At 45.4% G+C, this 21,356-nt stretch overlaps 1 protein-coding gene across 8 annotated transcripts in view; it reads left to right on the top strand.

Annotated features, from left to right (window-relative positions):
• chst6 (carbohydrate sulfotransferase 6) overlaps positions 1 to 21,356 on the top strand; it is a 69,911-nt gene that overhangs the window by 3,074 nt on the left and 45,481 nt on the right. Inside the window, exon 2 of one of the 8 annotated variants that reach the window (XM_061283803.1) lies at positions 15,297 to 19,615. The exons of 6 other annotated variants lie outside the window; for them this stretch is intronic. In XM_061283803.1, the coding sequence (XP_061139787.1) occupies positions 15,961 to 17,091 (1,131 nt within the window). In that variant the 5' untranslated portion in view covers positions 15,297 to 15,960 and the 3' untranslated portion in view covers positions 17,092 to 19,615. Of the gene's footprint in view, positions 3,199 to 15,296; positions 19,616 to 21,356 lie in introns of those variants that run through there. One more of the 8 variants, XM_061283804.1, reaches the window with a different exon arrangement.

Raw genomic sequence — 21,356 nt, forward strand, 5'->3', positions numbered from 1 at the left:
AGATCCGGGCAATAAACAGCTACGCCCTGCCAGTCATCAGATACCCTGCAGGAATAATAAGCTGGCCAAAGCAGGGCTCGAAACTAACCATTGCCCGATTGCCCGGGGCAAGTAGCGATGGCAGACGGGCAAGTAGAATTTTTTCCTCACTTGCCCGAACTTGCCCTGCCATAATACCATGTTTTCAAGCTGTAAAAACACGATTTTGTGCATAATTTCTCGCAACTTCTGCCGCTTCTGGTCCGACATTTTGTTTTCTAGGGAGCGGTTAGTTTCTCGTGTAAGTCTGCAATACATTGATAACGGCAAAGCGCTTCGTAATTAAATGCATGCTCCCTCACTCGTCCCTGGCTCTTCTGCGCCTGCGCACCAGCAGAGCTTGTTTCCGGTTGGCGGATACGAAGGCATATGAAGGCAAAACTTATAGTGTTGTCTTTTTTATTGCAAAAATGTGTCGGGCAAGTAAAAATCCACTCCAAAAAAATTCGGGCAAGTAAAATTTTGTTTCGGGCAAGTAAAATTTTCTCCAACTTGCCCGAGGGCAACTTGGGCAAAAAATAAGCTTCGAGCCCTGCCAAAGGAAGAGACGCAGACCACAGATGTCAAGACACGGAAGCTCCTAACCATGCACGGAGGGTTCCTGCCTAAGTCCAGCACCCTGAGACTGTACACTAGCCGTAAAGAAGGAGGCCGAGGACTACTGAGTGTGAGAGCCACTGTTCGGGATGAAAGAGCCAAGGTCCATGAGTACATCAAGGAAAAAGCCCGAACGGATGACGTGCTCAGTGAATGTCTCAGACAATGGCAAACAGAGGAAGAGTGGCTAGAGACACCATCATGGGAGGACAAACCCCTACATGGGATGTACCATCGGCAGATAAGTGAAGTGGCTTACGTCAAGAAATCCTACCAATGGCTGGAAAAAGCTAGACTGAAGGACAGCACAGAGGCACTCATCATGGCTGCACAGGAACAGGCTCTGAACACCAGAGCAATAGAGGCCAAGATCTACCACACCAGACAAGACCCAAGGTGTAGGCTGTGCAAAGAGGCCCCTGAGACAGTCCAGCACATAACAGCAGGGTGTAAGATGCTAGCAGGGAAAGCAAACATGGAACGTCATAACCAAGTGGCTGGCATAGTGTACAGGAACATCTGTGCAGAGTATGGACTGGAAGCCCCAAGTTCAAAATGGGAAGCACCCCCTAAGGTGGCAGAGAATGGGCGAGCCAAGATCCTGTGGGACTTCCAGATCCAGACTGACAAGATGGTGATGGCGAACCAACCGGACATCGTGGTGGTGGACAAACAGCAGAAGAAGGCCGTTGTAGTGGATATAGCAATACCAAGCGATGGCAACATCAGGAAAAAAGAACTTGAGAAGCTAGAGAAATACCAGGGCCTCAAAGAAGAGCTTGAGAAGGCCTGGAAAGTGAAGGCCTCGGTGGTGCCCGTGGTCATTGGGGCACTTGGGGCAGTGACCCCCAAACTGGAGGAGTGGCTACAGCAGATTCCAGGAACATCAGACATCAAGAGTGCAGTGCTAGGAACAGCCAAAATACTGCGCAGAACCCTCAAGCTCCCAGGCCTCTGGTAGCGGACCCGAGCTTGGAGTGGGAGACCACCCGCGGAGGGTGAGAGGGGAATTATTATATAGGGTGTTTCATAAACTACGCAGTTTTTAGAAATGCAATAAATCAGCCAAAATCGATGCAAAATTCAAAATTTTTATTTAATTTCAGTCAACATATACTTCAATTTAATAATGAGAAATGATATCGAGCATATGTCCACCTCCACTTTCTCTGCAGGCAGTCATCCGATCGTTGAAATTAACGATAACTCTTTTGCAGACGTCCCTGTTGATTTCGCCGATTACCCGTTGAATTTCCATCTTCAGTTCGGTAATCGTTTGAGGTTTGTTCACGTGGGGTGCATATGAAGATCTTTTTTTAGTATTCGATGGACTGAAGATGTTGACATACCCAACTGTTGCGAACGATGGCAAAGCTACTTCACAGGGCTCACATTCACACTGTCTTGCACTACCGCAATGTTTTGTTGCGTTCGAACATTACGGTTTCGACCGGGCGATTTTCTGGTTGCAACTGAGCCAGATTCTTCAAATTTCTGTACCAACCTCGAAACTGTTGTTGCGGTCGGGGCATTGTCACGTCCAAAGATCGCGCGAAGTTTACGGACAGTCTCTGCGTAGCACTCCTCGTTTTTGTAAAGAGTTTTCACAATAAGAATGCGTTGCTCGATACTGAACCGCTCCATGGCCACAAAATGGAAAAACGACCAACGGTCTTCTAATCGGAGTGATAATAGATAACGAAAATGATAGGAACAGTGCTGACAATCTTCAAACAAAAAAATCCCGCGCAAATAAAAAACTGCGTACTTTATGAAACACCCTATATATTTATATATATATTATATATATATATATATATATATCATAATTTTCGGACTTTTCGCGTTTTTTTTCATAGTTTGGGTGGGGGACGACTTATAATGAGTGACTTATATATGAATTCTTTCAAACATTTTCAAAACAAAAAGTGAAACCGCGATAAACGAACTTGAATTTCAAGTGACGTCAGCAGCGTGGCACGGCGGTTGTTTACAAAAAGGACAAAGATTGATCACGGGATGACGAAGGGCCCCAAGTATTACCGCCATCATTAGCGGCTTTGTTTCTGAGTGACACAGAGGACGAAGAGTTTGAAGGATTTAAGGATTTGGAGTGACACAGAAGTAGGGTTGCAAAGGGGTGGAAAATTTCCGGTAAATTTCCGGAAAGTTTCCGGTAAATTTCCATGGGAAGTTAAGCTCGGGAATTTTGGAAATATTCCAAATTGGAAACTTTCCATGGGAATTATGGGAATTTATGGGAATTTATGGGAATTCATGGGAATTTAATGGGAATTTATGGGAATTGAGGGTAATTTAGTGGAAAGGTATCATATCTAAGCAAAAATAATTGTTTAGTTATAAGCAAAATAATACAATTAAAGCAGATACAATTAAAACAGATTTATTTATAAGTTGAACAATCAAACAGAACAAACACATGAACGTGGAGTTAAATTTTACTCAAAAATGAACACAAATGCATCCCCCTAATCCAAAAATCCAAACAAAGTCCCATTCAAAATGTTAAATAAATCTCTCCAAAAAAGTCCCAATCCACATGCACATAAAAAAAAGTCAGCTTCCCTAGAGCTTCTCAAGCTTCTCATTTTCTTGCTAAACCCTTTCAGGCAGTAGGCATTTGTGGGTCTCAACATCCTGCATGTCCACTTCCTCAACATCGGACTCTAACTCTTCCTCTTCAGAGTCACTGTCCAGCCTTGTGGAGGATGGCTCTTTGTCAGGCTCAAAGAGCCTCAGGTTAGCCCGAATAGCAACCAATTTTTCCACTCTCAGATTTGTGAGCCTGTTGCGCACCTTTGTGTGTGTGTTCCCAAACATGGACCAGTTTCGCTCTGAGGCAGCTGATGATGGTGGGATCTGGAGTATGATGGAGGCTATAGGTGCAAGAGCCTCCGATCCACAAAGTCCCTTCCACCAGGTGGCTGCAGATATATGCTGGCATGACTGCCAGATTGCATCCCCTTCCCAAAGGCCTTGCTTTGTTCTGTACTTTGCCAAACTGCCAAGTACTTTGCCTTTATCAAGGCCCAGGTGGTCTGACAAGGCTGTAATAACGGTGTAAGCACTGCTCATCTCTTCCCCAGAGAGTAAATCCCTGTCATATTTTGGGTCCAGCATGTATGCTGCTGCATGCAACGGCTTCATGCAGAACTCCCTGCGCTTTTCTAGCAACTTCACAACAGCAGTTTCCTCTGCTTTAAGCAGTAGGGAAGTGGGCAGGACTGTCTGGATGTCTTCTTTGAGGTCTGCAAAAAGACACTGGACATCTGATAAGATGGCACCATCACCCTCTATCTTGGCTATTGCTGCTGCAATTGGTTTGAGGATTCCCAGACTGCTGGACAATCTTTCCCAAAACACATCATCTAACATGACTTTCTTTATGTCACTTTTGATGCCTGCAGTCTGGGATATGGCCATCTCTTGCAGGGACTCCTTTCCATCCAAAAGACTGTCATACATGATGACAACGCCACCCCATCGTGTGATGCTGGGGAGCTTCAGCGTGGTATTTTTGTTTTTTTCCTTTTGCTTCGACAGATAAGTTGCTGAAGCTACTTGTTTGCCCTTCACATACTTGACAACTTGCTTCACTCGCTTGTATAGAATGTCCATTGTCTTTAGTGCCATTATGTCTTTAAGGAGAAGATTGAGAGCATGGGCAGCACAGCCAATGGTTGTTATATGAGGGAAGGTCTCCTCCACGTGTTCCCAGGCAACCTTCATATTTGCCGCATTATCAGTCACAAGTGCAAAAACCTTCTCTGGTCCAAGATCATTGATGACCACTTTCAGCTGATCAGCAATGTAGATGCCTGTGTGTCTGTTGTCCTTTGTGTCTACACTCTTGAAGAATACAGGTTTAGGAGTGGTGACAATGTAGTTGATGATACCCTGTCCACGGATATTTGACCATCCATCTGAGATGACTGAAATACAGTCTGCTTTGTCAATAGTTTCCTTGACTTTTGTCTGCACCCTGCCAAACTCTTCATCCAGCAAATGAGTGGATAGCGCATGTCTGGTTGGGGGGGTGTATGCTGGCCGGAGAACATTCAAAAATCTCTTCCAGTACACATTGGCCGTTAGCATCAGGGGTGAGCCAGTTGCATAGACTGCACGAGCGATACACTCATCTGCACGTCTCTTGCTTTGTTCATCCATATGATCAAAGAATCCTCTGATGCCAGAGGGACCAGGAGCTGATGAGAGGGTATCTGACTCTGATGCGGCTGATGCAGATTTATTTTCATCTGTAGTGGAACTCCCATCTGTTGCACGTGTTGAGCCTTGAGGAAATTTGTTGCACTTTGCAATATGCTGCTGCATTTTTGTGGCATTTTTTGTGTATGCCTTTTCACAATATTTGCAGATATACAAAGACTTTCCTTGCAAATTAGCTTGTGTGAAATGTCTCCACACATCGGATGGCGCACGTGGCATTTTTCTCTCTTTGATGTCCCTGAGCTGTTGAAGTTATATTAAAATTATTAAATTGTTTATAATTTAATATAAAAAAACAACTAAATGTTATTGTTCTTAATTCTTAACCCACAACTCTGAAAAAATACAACAATGTGTCTGTGAAGCTACACATCCCTGGGGATGTGTCCAATGTATCCTGGTGGAGATACAACTCATAAAATCCAAAATATACAAGATGTTTTTAAAACTATTAGTTATTGTTATTTACTTAGGTGCAAATGATATCTAGCAACATCAAAGTTCCACTCCTGTCTGTTAAAGTGATATTTACTGTATAAATTGTGGTTTATTTGGTTTTGACCAGTTTTATTTTTTCCACCATAAGGCTAAATATAGCACTTACATATAAAAATATCTCTAAATATATTACCATATAATGTCATCAAAACTTACTTCACTTCATGCAGTCCACAGGCTCAAAAGTCTGGCTTCAATTTGTGTGCTCTGGACTCAAAAGTGTGGTCCAGAATTGTATAAATCATCTGTGCATGTGATGGAGGAATGAACAGCACATGTAGGGGGCGTGGTCTCAGTGGCCCTGCAGCTATGTGAGCATGTGATAGCAAAGATATTCAACTGTGCTGCATGATATCTGGTTGTTTTAGTCAGGATTATGCTAAAATATTATTTTACACAACTATATTTAAGTTCCCTAATAAGAACATACCTTCAGTTTAGTAAATTCCCGGTTTATTCCCGTTTATTCCCGTTTATTCCCGTTTATTCCCGTTAATTCCCATGGAAAGTTTCCAAGTTTGAAAATTTCCGGAATTTTGCAACCCTACACAGAAGATTTGAAAAACTATTATGGCTTTTACGCACGCCTGGTCCTACTTTACGGAGCTCTCTTTCACATCCGTGGATAGAAGTCGGGGGCCGGCGCTCGGCCGGGTGGCTGTCTGGGGACGGTCTGGGGAACCCACGTCTTTCCTTGTACTTTATTAACGCTACAATATAGTTATATACTAGATCTGTAGAATAACGACGAGGCTGACGGTCAGGGCGCACGCGCAGCGTTGTTGACAAAGGACGAAGAATTTGATCGATGGATTTAATGATTTAGAGTGCACAGATGGTTTGATAATATTATTGCGTATATAATAGTTATTTGATATCTAATTTATATATGGTTATATGGGCCTGTGAAATATTTTGAAGTGCAAGCGCCGTCAGCGGCGCGCACCCATTGTTGACAAAGGACGATCGATGGATTTAATGAATTGGAGTGACACAGATGGTTTTATAAACGTGTTTTTTATGTAATAGTTTTTTTTAATAACTGAATGTTACGTCAGGCCCGTTCTCAGCTCTTCGTTTGTGTTTATATTACGTTAGCATACCTATACGTTTAGCCTGTTGTTGCTCGTTCATGTCTGTTCTTGGTGTTGGATTTTGTTTAATAAATTTCCCCCCAAAATGCGACTTATACTCCGGATGATGATGGGCGTAAGTGCCACGGGGCGGTAGTCATTGAAGCAGGACGGAGCAGGTTTCTTCGGCACCGGTATGATGGTGGCAGCTTTGAAACACGACGGGACGATGGCCTGCTGCAGGGAAGTGTTAAAGATGTCCGTGAAGACACCCGTCAGCTCACCAGCGCAGTCCTTCAGCGCTCGACCCGAGATGTTGTCAGGGCCCGCCGCCTTACGGATGTTGATAGCGGCAAGCGCCCTCCTCACGCTGTCGGCGGAGAGGCACAGGGGCAGCTCGTGTGAAGGGGGAGTGGCCTTCAGCGGGCAAGTGCTGTTCTGGGCGTCGAAGCGAGCAAAGAAGCGGTTAAGGTCATTGAGCAGACGGACGTCGCCATCACAGCTCTGCGGTGAGGGCTTGTAGTCCGTGATGGTCTGAATGCCCTGCCAAAGGCTCCGTGTGGAGGGGGAGGGGTCTTCAGCGGGCAAGTGCTGTTCTGAGCGTCGAAGCGAGCAAAGAAGCGGTTCAGATCGTTGAGCAGATGGATGTCGCCCTCACAGCTCTGCGGCGCGGGCTTGTAGTCTGTGATGGTCTGAATACCCTGCCACAGGCTCCGTGCGTCCCTGCTGTCCTTGAAGTGGGCGGTAATTTTGCAAGAGAACGCCCTCTTCGCTTCTTTGATGCCCCGGGACAGGTCGGCCCTCACAGTCCTCAAGCCAGCCTCATCCCCCGCTCTAAAGGCTTTGTCCCTGGCCCTCAGCAGCCTGAAGAAAGCCCCCGTCAGCCATGGCTTCCGGTTGGCCCGAGAGACGATGTATTTTGAGCGAGTCACATCATCAATGCACTTCCCGATGTAGGAGGAAACAGAGTCAGTATACTCCTCAATGTCTGTCCGATCGTCACAAGTGGAAGCCCTCCTAAACATGTCCCAGTCAGTAGAGCCAAAGCAGTCACAAAGCGCATCAGAGGGACCCTCAGGCCACACCCGTACCCGCTTGCGAACCGGTCTGGATGCTCTCACCATTTGTCTGTATGCGGGCAAAAGCATCACAGTGATATGGTCAGAAAGCCCAAGATGGGGGAGGGGGGCGGCTTGAAAGCTCCTTTATGCGAAGAGTAGACCAGGTCCAGGAAGCTGTCGCCACGCATAGGGAAATTAACATGCTGGTGAAGCCTCGGAAAAACAGACTTCAGGTTAGCATGATTAAAATCCCCAGCGAAGATGGTGAAACCGTCAGGGTGCGCTGTCTGTTGTTCACTGACAGCCTGGTACAGTTCACCAAGAGCCGCGATCCTGTCGCCTTCGATGTTGGAAGGCGGGACGTAAACTGCAACTAGCAGAATCGGGGTAAATTCCCTTGGCAGGTAAAAAGGACAGCACTTAATGATCACAAACTCCGCCAGCGGCGAGCAGTGCTCGCATACCACTACAGAGTCCCGGCACCACTCGCCACGGATGTAGACGCATATTCCACCGCCACGAGATTTTCCCCCTTGTACAATGGCCCGATCCGCCCGATAGCACGCTAGCCGCTCCAGACGTACAGCAGAGTCCGGAATGTTGTCGGTCAACCAAGTCTCAGTAAACACGAGCACACAGCAGTCACGCACTGTCCGCTGTAAGCTGTAAGCCATACTCAGAAATATTAAAATAATAAAAGGCTTGCAATATATCAGCTGATTTGTAATGAGTCCAGAATGTATGACATTTTTGTTTTTTTAATTGAATTACAGAAAATATAGAACTTTATCACAATATTCTAATTTTCCGAGACAGTCCTGTATATGTGTTGTGCAGCAGCTTTGGCCCATCATTGTCGTCTGTGTTACACACCCAACCCTCATGAGGATAATAAATTCAGAGGATTAATGAATGTTTAAAAACAAAATATACTGTCGCATGATCTATTTATTTGGAAAATTTGGGGTTGAGCGATCCAAGGCGCTTGCTTATGGAACTGTGTGTTGAATCATATGTTGAGTTCTTGTTTTGTGAAATAAACAGCCGGTAACCAAACCCACGTCTTGCCTGGTACTTTGGTAACGCTACAATATAGTTATATAGTATATAACTATATTGTACTCCCCGGGAGTCCCAGCCGCAATCGGCGGCATACTGGGAGTCCGCACCGCAATCGGCGGCATTCGGGGAGTCCGCGCCGCAATCTGCGGCATTCGGGGAGTTTGCACGCAATCGGCGGCATTCGGGAGTCCGCACCGCAATTCACGGCATTCTGTGACCCCGTGCCTCAATCGGCGGAATTCCAGAAGTCCGCGCCGCAATAGGCGGCATTCGGGGAGTCCCCGTCGCAATTGCCGGCATATGGAGTTTCCCAGCTGCAATCGGCGGCATACAGGGAGTCGGCGCCGCAATCGACGGCATTCGGGGCGTCCCAGCCGCAATCGGCGACATTCAGGTAGTCCTCGCCGCAATCGGCGTCGTACTGGGAGTGACTATAATGTATACGTAGATCTGTCGAAGAATTGGAACTGCAACTGACGACAAGGCTGACGACAAGGCTGACGAGTCCCGGAGTCGACAGCTGACACAGAGGACGAAGATTTCAATGGATTTAATGATTTGGAGTGACACAGATGGTTCGATAAAATTGTTGTTTATATTATAGTTTGATATATAGTTTATATATAGATATATGGGCCTGTGGAATAAGTTGAATTGCAACTGACGTCAGCGCCGCGCCACACACACTTCCGGGTTTACAAGCGCCGGTGTTCATACAAGGACGAAGATTCCAATGGATTTAATGATTTGGAGTGACTCAAGATTCAAGAATTTGACTTCGGTAAATCACACTCTCTGTTCAACATTTAGGTGACTAACAACACTCAGGACATATGAAAAATATTCTCAAACATCCCCTGATCTTAAACTCCCAAAAGGGCAAGGAAAAACTCAAAACTCCAGCTAGGGGAAATGAGAAACCTTGAGAAGAGACCACAGATGGGAAGGTCCCTCTTCCAGGACGACCAGGCTGCAATGGATGCAGAGAGGACACATAGTACAAACAGTGTAGACAAATTCAAAAAAGGAGAGCAGGATGTTATTGCACAGTAATGACTCTGAGACTCTTAGAGTGGTGTGAGTTCATCAGAGCAAAAGCCTGCGGGAAGAAGCTGTCTCTGTGTCTGCTGGTTTTGGCGTAGCAAGCTCTATAACGCCGTCCGGAGGGGAGTAGTTCAAACAGACTGCAACCTGGGTGAGAAGGGTCTGTAGAGATGTTCCTTGCACGTTTCCTGGTCCTGGACAGGTACAAGTCTTGGATAGATGGGAGGTTGATTCCAATGATCTTTTCTGCAGTCCTGATTCTGGTTGCAGTCTGTGCTTGTCTTGTTTGGAGGCCGATCCAAACCAGACAGTGATGGAGGTGTAGAGGACAGACTGGATGATGGCAGTGTAGAAGGTCTTCAGAAGCTCTCGCGGCAGGTTGAACTTCTTGAGCTGTCTCAGGAAGTACAGCCTCTGCTGGGCCTTCTTCCGGACAGAGTCTATGTGGCCGGTCCATTTCAGGTCCCAAGAGATGGTGGTTCCCAGGAACTTGAAGGTGTCTGTGGAGAGAATAGTATTACTGCGGATCGTGAGGGGTAAAAGTGGTGAAGGGTCTCGCCTGAAGTCCAGTGTCATCTCCACGGTCTTGAGCGGGTTCAGGTCCATGTGGTTTTGGCTGCACCAGTGGACCAACCGCTCCACCTCCTGTCTGTACGCAGACACGGATGGTTTGATAAAATTGTTGTTTATATTATTGTTATTTGAATCACTGTTAATGTTACGTCAGGCCCGTTCTCAGCTCCTCGTTTGTGTTTCTGTCACGTTAGCACGCGCTGGCATCGATCATAAGGACATCCCGCGCTAACATACGTGGACGTTAAAAACTAAAAACTATTCCGAGCTGGCTGGGTTTATGGAGAACCGGATGGATTGGAGACTCCGATGGAAGCTCGTCTGAGAACGACCGTGAAAGAGCATACCGTATCGTTTAGCCTGTTGTTGCTGGTTCATGTCTGTTCTTGGTGTTGGATTTTGTCAAATAAATTTCCCCCAAAATGCGACTTAAACTCCGGTGCGACTTATGTATATATGTTTTTTTTACCCTTTGTGGTGCATTTTATGGCTGATGCGATCAAGGATCGACTGGAGCGACTTTTAGTCCGAAAAATACGGTATATATATTACAGAATACATTTTATATATATATATATATATATATATATATATATATATATATATATATATATATATATATATATATATATATATATATATACATATACATATATATAATACATTATATATGTATATATATTAGGGGTGTAACGATTCATCGATACACATCAATTAATCGATATAATGCTCTACAATTTATTGGCATCGATGCTAAACGTAAACATCGATTTATATCGCCGTGTTTGACCTCGGACATTAGACGCAACTTTATTTTGAAATCCAGTTCATTGTTGCTTGCTTCCTCTTTGTTGTGTCGTGAGCAGGGTAGGCACGTGAAAGGGGAGTCGACAACTAGTACGCGGCTCCTGGGCTGGTGCTATGGCTAGTGTCCAAAAAGACGAGGAAATTTGCTCCCCTTTAGGCTTCAAGTCATTCGTTTGGAAGCACTTTGGATTCCAAAGAAAAGATGGCTCGACGGGCAAGTCACGTGCAGTTTGTAAATCCTGCCATGCGGTGATCAAATATTCAGGGATCACAAATCTCTATATTTATATTTAAAGAAAAAAACACGACATCAAAGTTCAGTGTTAAAATAAGCACTTTGTATACTACAATACTCTTGTAATTTCCTAAATAAAGAGTTTGCAGTACCTTGTTGATTTTGCGTATGAATTGTTATAAATCAGGATATTGTTCTTTGTTTGTTATTTAAAAAAATATATATATCGATCGTAGAGCACTACAGCAGACAGTCAGAATATAGCGCAAAAAGTACAGGACGCTACGCAGAAGGGGGAGAGAGTTCAGGATCCTAACAGCCTGGAGTATGAAGCTGATGGTGAGTCTGGTGGTGCGGGAGCGCAGGCTCCTGTACCTCTTCCCAGAGGGCAGAAGATCAAACAAAGAGTGAGCGGGGTGACTCACATCACTCACAATCGTGGTCGCCTTGCGGGTGAGATCAAGTCAAGTCAAGTTTATTTGTATAGCCCTAAATCACAAGCAGTCTCAAAGGGCTTCACATAGACAGAAATTGACAATTATTCTCAAAGCATCCCCTGATCTTAAGCTCCCAAAAGGGCAAGGAAAAACTTAAAAACCCCTACCGGGGGAAAATGAGAAACCTTGAGAAGGGACCACAGATGGAAGGATCCCCCTTTCAGGATCACCAGGTGGAAATGGATGCAGAGAGGGCACAAATGATACAACATAAAAATCAATTAAATAAAAAGTGGATGTCCATGTCATAGCAGAGGGCTGCCGAAGGAGCCCTCAATTGTCCTGGCAGTGTCTTCGAGGAGGTTGAGCTGCAGTCCCCCCATCCTGAATTGGCCCACGAGAATCCAGATAGCCGCTGTCAGCATGGGTGCCACCTCACCACCTCCCCGGCCGGGGAGGGGGGAGGGAGGGGGTGGAGAGGGAGAGAAAACGTGTCTTAAATGTTTCTACTGAGGTAGCAGTCCTAATATCCATTGGTAGGGCATTCCAAAGCTCTGGAGCCCGAATAGAAAATGCTCTAGAGCCTGCAGACATTTTCTTGGCCCTCGGTGTCGCTAAAAGGGTAGCGTTTTGCGAACGAAGGTTACGAGACGGAACATAAGGAACAACTAGGTCGACGAGATATGAAGGCGCTAAGCCATCCAGCGATTTATAGGTTAATAGAAGAACCTTGAAGTCACATCTTAAATCGACCGGGAGCCAATGTAAGTTGGCTAGTATTGGGGTAATGTGATCAAATTTTCTTTCCGAGAGAGCAGCCTTGCAGCAGCATTTTGTACTAACTAGACTTTTGATGCGGAACTCAGGAAGACCCGAAAATAGTACATTACAGTAGTCCAGGCGCGACGTGGCAAACGCATGTATAATAGTTTCCGCATCACCGGTCGAGAGGATCGGACGAATCTTTGCAATATTACGAAGGTGAAAAAACGCAAGTCTGGTTATATTCTTAATGTGCTTTTGAAAGGGGAGAGTTTGGTCAAATATTACCCCGAGATTAGTTACAGTATCGCTTTGAGTGATAGTACGATTATCTATAGTTATAGCGGTTTCCTTGAATAAGTGTTGATCTCTTTCAAGATGGCGGCGCGTACATACGCAGCGACCTCTCTCTGTCCCGCCCAAACGGTGTTTTGTCCGTCTAATGAGTGTTTGTCCGGCAGTTTTTTTTGTTCGTCTCGTCGTACTGAGTCGTGCTACAGTTACGGCAGGCAGGTTCTGCTTGACATCGGCCAAAGCGAGTTTTGTCGAGTTCTGGACTTTGATGAGGGAACATTAAAGGAGCTCGGACTGCTACGTCCTGAAGCGTTGCCGGGCTCGTCTGCTATTCCTCCCCCGGTTGGGAAGCGTCGAAAGCGGTGTGCGAGGAGGCTGAAGAGGGGCAAACGCCAAACCCTGCTCGCCCGGCCGTGCCTTCCATTCTTCTGGCGAATGTTCGATCGCTGGACAACAAAATGGATTACATTCGCTTGCTGGGATCTACAAACTGGACAGTGCGGGACTGCTGTGTGCTCGTGTTCACTGAGACTTGGTTGACTGTCAACATTCCGGACTCTGCCAAACATCTGGAGCGGCTAGCGCAGGGGTGGGCAAACTTTTTGACTCGCGGGCCGAACTGGGTTCTAAATTTGGACCGGAGGGCCGGACAAGGAGCAGATGGACGTAGGCGTTGTGTGAAGTCATATAAGCGACCTGTAAAGGTCATTGCATAAAAGATCTTGGCCTTTAGTAGGTAGTAAAGCATGGATATTCCAAACAATTTTTTTGAAAACAAATGCATTTATTAACAGCATTAAAAAAATAATAATTCACTAAAAAACTCCTATCAGTGATTCTCATAAAATACGACACTGTTATTATGAATAACAATCTCCATCACTTCAGTGCCTGCAGGTCAGATTAATGAAAGATGTTTATCTTATGAGATCACATCAAACGGCAAACATTCTGACCAAATATATCATCTTGAAGAATCGGTGAAAGCATACATCCAGATAAAGTAATCAAAACAGCAACACGGTGAGGGGTATCTGAAAATCAGAGCAGAGTTTTAACTCGCAAACACCTGGTAACAGAGGTGAGGAAACGGGAAACACCTAAGAACTTTACAGGTTAAGATTAGTCGCAAATAGGTGGTGCATCAATGTCCTTGAGCATCCTGCATTGTTTGAAAATGAGAATGGTCGCTAGTTTCAATCCCTGCCATGTGTACAAATCATATTCAAAATGCATTTTTTTACAATAAACTTGAGAGCCTCCCGTTCATTTTCAGTGGGAACAGTGTTGTTGGTCTCCCTTTTTTGCTAGTGCGTCATAGTCTGGAGTAAAATTTGTTGTGGCAATTCTTAGGCGAGATCCGAGGTGTTGGTCCGTTTACCTTGATCTGTGACGGGTTGATGTTGATGTGGCTGAACGTCACGTCGCGTACGTCGAGCCAAATTGTCCACTCTTTTTTAACATTCGGCACTCACTTCTTTTTTCGGGCCACTCATTTTAATGGAAGGATTCCAGGGGAAGGTTTGTGGGTGGCTTTAGCGCAAAACTGCATCTGAAAGCTCAGCGCGCGAATTATAAGAATGCTGTCGTCAAAGCCCACGCTCTAAATTCGGGACTGATACGAATAGAGCGAGAGTGCGCCAAGTCCGTACTACTGAATACGTACACGCACTTGTGAGTGTGCACCGAGCTTTCTGACACGGCTTCCGGTAGTAAATGCGCAGGCGAGCGCTTCGCCATCTACTGGGAAAACGCAGTCATTGCAGGCAAAATGACCAAAAAAAAAAAGTTTAATAATACAATTTGTTCAGGGTTGGCGGGCCGGATTAAACGGTCCCGTGGGCCGGATGTGGCCCGCGGGCCGTAGTTTGCCCACCACTGGGCTAGCGTGCTATCGGGCGGACCGGGCCATTGTACAAGGGGGGAAATCTCGTGGAGGTGGAATATGCGTCTACATCCGTGACGAATAGTGCCGGGACTCTGTAGTGGTATGCAAGCACTGCTCGCCACTGGCGGAGTTCGTGATCATTAAGTGCCGTCCTTTTTACCTGCCAAGGGAATTTACCGCGATTCTGCTAGTCGCGGTTTACATTCCGCCTTCCAACATCGAAGGCGACAGGATCGCGGCTCTTAGTGAACTGTACCAGGCTGTCAGTGAACAAGAAACAGCGCACCCTGACGGTTTCACCATCTTCGCAGGGGATTTTAATCATGCTAACCTGAAGTCTGTTTTTCCGAGGCTTCACCAGCATGTTAATTTCCCTATGCGTGGCGACAGCTTCCTGGACCTGGTCTACTCTTCGCATAAAAGAGCTTTCAAAGCCGCCCCCCTCCCCCATCTTGGACTTTCTGACCATATCACTGTTATGCTTTTGCCCGCATACAGACAAATGGTGAAAGCATCCAGGCCGGCTCGCAAGCGGGTAAGAGTGTGGCCTGAGGGTGCCTCTGATGCGCTTCGAGACTGCTTTGGCACTACTGACTGGGACATGTTTAGGAGGGCTGCCACTTGCGACGATCAGACAGACATTGAGGAGTATACTGACTCTGTTTCCTCCTACATCAGGAAGTGCATTGATGATGTGACTCTCTCAAAATCCATCGTCACTCGGACTAACCGGAAGCCATGGCTGACAGGGGCTGTCTTCAGGCTGCTGAGGGCCAGGGACAAAGCCTTTAGAGCAGGGGATGAGGCTGGCTTGAGGACTGCGAGGGCCGACCTGTCCCGGGGCATCAAAGAAGCAAAGAGGGCGTTCTCGTGCAAAATTACCGCCCACTTCAAGGACAGCAGGGACGCACGGAGCCTTTGGCAGGGCATTCAGACCATCACGGATTACAAGCCCGCGCTGCAGAGCTGTGAAGGCGACGTCCGTCTGCTCAATGACCTCAACCGCTTCTTTGCTCGCTTCGACGCTCAGAACAGCACTTGCCCGCTGAAGGCCACTCCCCCTTCACACGAGCTGCCCCTGTGCCTCTCCGTCGACAGCGTGAGGAGGGCGCTTGCCGCTATCAACATCCGTAAGGCGGCGGGACTTGACAACATCCCGGGTCGAGCGCTGAAGGACTGCGCTGGTGAGCTGACGGATGTCTTCACAGACATCTTTAACACTTCCCTGCAGCAGGCCATCGTCCCGTCGTGTTTCAAAGCTGCCACCATCGTACCTGTGCCGAAGAAGCCCGCTCCGTCCTGCTTCAATGACTACCGCCCCGTGGCACTTACGCCCATCATCATGAAGTGCTTTGAGCAGCTTGTCATGGAGCACATCCGATCCATTCTCCCCCCCACCATTGACCCCTTCCAGTTTACGTACCGAGCCAAACGGTCTTCTGAGGATGCCATCTGCTCTGCCCTCCACTCGGCCCTCACCCACCTGGAGAGAAGGGACTCGTATGTGAGATTGCTGTTTGTGGACTTCAGTTCTGCCTTCAACACCATTGTGCCACAACGCCTCAGCAAACTCGACGGGCTGGGCCTCAGTACCTACCTCTGCAACTGGCTACTGGACTTCCTCTGTCAGAGGCCACAGGTAGTACGTGTTGGCGACAAAATCTCCGCCAGCATCACGCTGAGCACGGAGGCCCCCCAAGGCTGCGTGCTCAGTCCGCTGCTCTTCACCCTCCTGACGCATGACTGCACTGCAACCTACAGCGACAACCGTATAGTGAAGTTTGCTGACAACACGACTCTGGTGGGTCTCATCACCAAGGGAGACGAGACTCAATACAGGCTGGAGGTTGACCTTCTGACCACGTGGTGCAGGGACAACAACCTCCTGCTGAACGTCGACAAGACCAAGGAGATTGTTGTGGACTTCCGGAAGGGTCACACCCAACACCTGCCGCTGACCATCGACGGTGCTGTGGTGGAGAGAGTGAGCAGCGCCAAGTTCCTGGGGGTGCACATCAGTGAGGATCTCTCCTGGTCCACCAACACCGCATCGCTGGCAAAGAAAGCCCAGCGCCGCCTGTACTTCCTGCGGAAACTCAGGCGAGCGAGCGCTCCTCCGGCCGTCATGACTGCATTTTACCGCGGCACCATTGAGAGTGTCGTCTCCAGCTGTATTGCTGTTTGGGGTGGCGGCTGCACTGACTACAACTTGAAGGCCCTGCAGCGCATAGTGAACACGGCTGGTAAAATTGCTGGTGCTTCGCTCCCCTCCTTGAAGGACATTTACACCTCCCATCTCACCCGCATGGCGACCACGATTGTGAGTGATGTGAGTCACCCAGCTCACTCTTTGTTCGAGCTTCTGCCCTCTGGGACGAGGTACAGAAGCCTGCGCTCCCGCACCACCAGACTCTCAAACAGCTTCATACTCCAGGCTGTTAGGATCCTGAACTCGCTCCCCCGTTCTGCGTAGCGTCCTGTACTTTTACTGTCTGTACTGTCTGTATGCACACTGGCTCTTATTTGGTGTGTTATCTGTTTATTATTTATTATTACTCTTATTATTTATTGTTTGTGCCTTCTTGTTTATGATATTGTTTTTACTTTTGCGCTATGCTTGCTGGCTCCGTTTTGCTCCTCTTATTTATTGTGTTATCTGTTTATTATTTATTCATCACTCTTACTATTTATTGTTTGAATTTTTGCCTTCTTGTTTTTATATTGTGTCGCGTACTTGTGTGTCTATCGTGTTATATGTCTCGTCACCGTGGGATAGAGAAAACGTAATTTCGGTCTCTTTGCGTGTTGTGACATGTGGAGAGATTGACAATAAAGCTGACTTTGACTTTGATAACGAGTTGGACCAATTATCAACATCTCAGTTTTATCTGGGTTAAGACGAAGGAAGTTGAGAGACATCCATTGCTTGATCTCCGCAAGGCACGCCTCAAGATTACAACAATCCCGCGGATCTGTCATCGATAACGGCATATATAATTGGGTGTCATCCGCATAGCATTGAAAACTAATGTTATATTTACGTATTATGTCCCCAAGCGGAATCATATAAATATTAAAAAGAATTGGTCCGAGAACCGATCCCTGTGGGACACCACATGTAACATTATAGAGCTCCGAGGACGCATTACCATGGACCACTCGGTGCGTCCTGTTTGATAGATAGGAATGGAACCAGCCTAGTGCTGACCCTGAAATACCAACACAACTTTTAAGACGCCCTAATAAAATATCGAAGTCTACAGTGTCGAAGGCAGCACTAAGATCGAGTAGTAACAGTACAGACGAAGTGTTTGAATCCATAGCTATGAGGAGATCGTTAGTCACTTTAGCAAGTGCTGTCTCAGTGGACTGATTAGCTCTAAAACCAGACTGAAAAGTGTCATATCGATTATTGGCGACCATGTAATCAATAAGCTGCTGCGCTACTACTTTTTCAAGAAGTTTTGCTATGAATGGGAGGTTTGAAACTGGCCTATATTTACTGAGACAGTCCGGGTCAAGATTTGGTCGCTTAAGTAACGGTTTAATGATAGCGGTTTTAAAGGCTGTTGGCACTATCCCACTATCGTTATTCTTTGTATCGATATGATATCGCATCGTGACAAAACCTGCGATTTACACCCCTAATATATTATATACCGTAATTTTCGGACTATCAGTCGCACCGGAGTATAAGTCGCACCAGCCATAAAATGCCCAAAAATGTGAAAAAAAAACATATATAAGTCACATTTTGGGGGGCAATTTATTCGACAAAATCCAACAAGAACAGACATGAACGAGCAACAACAGGCTAAACGATACGGTATGCTAACGTGACAAACACAAACGAGGAGCTGAGAACGGGCCTGATGTAACATTCAGTTAATTTAAAAAAAACTATTACATAAATAACACGTTTATAAAACCATCTGTGTCACTCCAATTCATTAAATCCATCGATCGTCTTTTGTCAACAATGCCGTGTGTCGCGCCGCAGTTCAAATTATTCCACAGGCCCATACAGCGATTTATAAACTATATTTTAAATAACTAACACGTAAACAACAATATTATCAAACCATTTATGTCACTCCAAATCATTAAATCCATCGATCAAATTTCTCGTCCTTTATGTCATCCTGGTGACAGAGGACATGTACAGAGGATATGGCGCTTTAAAGTGTTAATTACTTTATTTGATTTTTTTCTCTCTATTTTTCATGTTTTGAATATGTTCAAGATAAAGATATCAAAGCATGTGAAGTGATCAACTATACTAAAAATAACATGTGGTCAACTATACTTGTAAGTAAGTGATGTGTTAATGATCAAGTAAAAATTTGTGAAATAAAACATATATAAGTCGCTCCTGAGTATAAGTCGCCCCCCCACCCAAACTATGAAAAAAAACGCGACTTATAGTCCGAAAATTACGGTATATCCGGCAAAATGATAATACATATGTATATGTACGTATATATGTACAGTATATGTTTTTATATATGTGTATATATCCATCCATCCATCGAATGAATAAGTCAAAAGTCAATGTCAAAGTCTGCTTTATTGTCAATTTCTTCACATGCCAAGGCAGACAGAGAGATCGAAATTACGTTCCCACTATCCCACGGTGACAAGACATAGTACACATTATACATACAAGTAAACAACACAAAAAAATAAAATCAAGAATGCACAAACAATGAATAAATAAGAGTGATGAATAAATAATGAATAAACAAATAACAATAAATAAGAGGAGCAAAAATGGAGCAAGTGTGCATACAGCAGACAGTCAGAATATAGCGCAAAAGTACAGGATGCTAAGGAAAAGGGGGGAGAGAGTTCAGGATACTAACAGCCTTGAATACGAAGCTCCAAAAATATCAGAAAGACTGAAGCTAATACTATGAAAAAGAGTGCATAGACAAAGTGAAATACAGGTTGTTGTTTTTTGTCTCATCTCAAGCTTACACTATATTCTGTCCGTCATTTCTATAGATTAAAGCAGTGGTTCCCAAAGTGGGCGGTACCGCCCCCCTGGGGGCGGTGGAAAGCTCTTGGGGGGCGGTGAGGAAGAAAGGGGCGGTAGGGGGGCGGCAGTCGATTTGTACACAACACGCACGCCGCTCTGGCCCAGTCAGATACGACAGCATAGCTACAAAAGCAAAAGCTCAGGTTTGTAATTTCAAGCTTGTAATGTTCAGAATTTTATCTTATAATAAAACCCGCATTCTGGCGGTCAACATCATCTTGAGTTCAAGTCAACATGAAATTGGGGACTCGCCAGAACGCGCCGTGTTGTGTTGAGCTGGTTAGGGCAATGGTCCCCAACCACCGACGAGCGTCTTGACCTTAATTCAGGTCAAGACGCTCGTCCCGGTCACGTGACATGTTTCCCCAGTCGAGCCCGCAAAGCTAATATGTGGCGACAGGCTAACTAACCAGGCAGTGAAGCATTCAAAACTGCTTCAACACATGGAGACCAAGCATCCTGCAATAAAAGACAAACCTTAAATCACTTCGGGTGTCATTGTCTCCGATTACGTCTAGATGGGACCGGCTCGTTTCTGAGAAACAAACTCAGTGCTCCCACTAATTCAACGTAATGGTAATGATATTATAAATGTATTATTTATTTATTTATATAAATGTATTATTTATTTATATAAATGCCGGTCCGCGAAAATATTTCTGACATGTAACCGGTCCGTGGCGCAAAAAAGGTTTGGGGGGGGGGGGGGTAGGAGGGGGGCGCTAGGAATTCACTGGGAAGCCAAAGGGGGCGCCAGCCTGCAAAAGTTTGGGAACCACTGGATTAAAGGAACTAAACCATCAATGAAACAAAGTCTTTCGGCAAACCCTCCTCTATACTGATAAAAGATTTCTGAAACACTCTTTGAATAACTAGGACTTTGCCCACAGACGTGGAAACACTGCTTGAAAAAGGAAATTTGATCAGGCACTTCTTTGAGGTTCTGATGTTGTGCAATGAATTGATGCATCCAACAACAGAACATTTTGATCCCTCCACTTCAACATCCTTGACTATAAAAGTCTCTCCGAGTAATAAACATGGCGGATTCGTAATAAACATGGCGAATTCACAAATCCGCCATGTTTATTGCTCGGATTTCCGTTTGGCAACACCCATTACCTTGTTTGGTTTGTCCCGCCCTAACAGATGTGATGTAATAGATAAAAATACGTACCGTTTTTGTCCATGTATAATGCGCAAAATTTAACTAATTTATTGTCCTAAAATCTGGGGTGCGCATTATACATGGGTACAAAAAAAATATATATATATATATATATATATATATATATATATATATATATATATATATATATTTTTTTTTTTGTACCCATGTATAAAAAAAAATATATATATATATATTTTATATATATAAAAAAAAATATATATATATATATATATATATATATATTTTTTTTTTTTATCCGGATATGATACGGAGACCGGCCATTACAGATGCGCTTTCTTCTCTGCTGTTCACTTCAAACACGCTCCATACGAACACAATGCTCTTGTATCAGACGCTTGCTCGATCACCTGCTCGTTTGCTGTCACAATGTACCCTACACAAATCCGAAACATTTCTTCGCTAGCGAGTTTGCTAGCGCATGCGCAGTGATACTGACCGGCAGAATAACATCCGGTTGTTCCCAAAGATGATCTTTTTTCTGAAATAATTTTACGTTTACGGACTTAAG

The sequence above is a fragment of the Syngnathus typhle genome, linkage group LG7 (genome assembly GCF_033458585.1).
Source record: "Syngnathus typhle isolate RoL2023-S1 ecotype Sweden linkage group LG7, RoL_Styp_1.0, whole genome shotgun sequence".
Taxonomy (NCBI): domain Eukaryota; kingdom Metazoa; phylum Chordata; class Actinopteri; order Syngnathiformes; family Syngnathidae; genus Syngnathus; species Syngnathus typhle.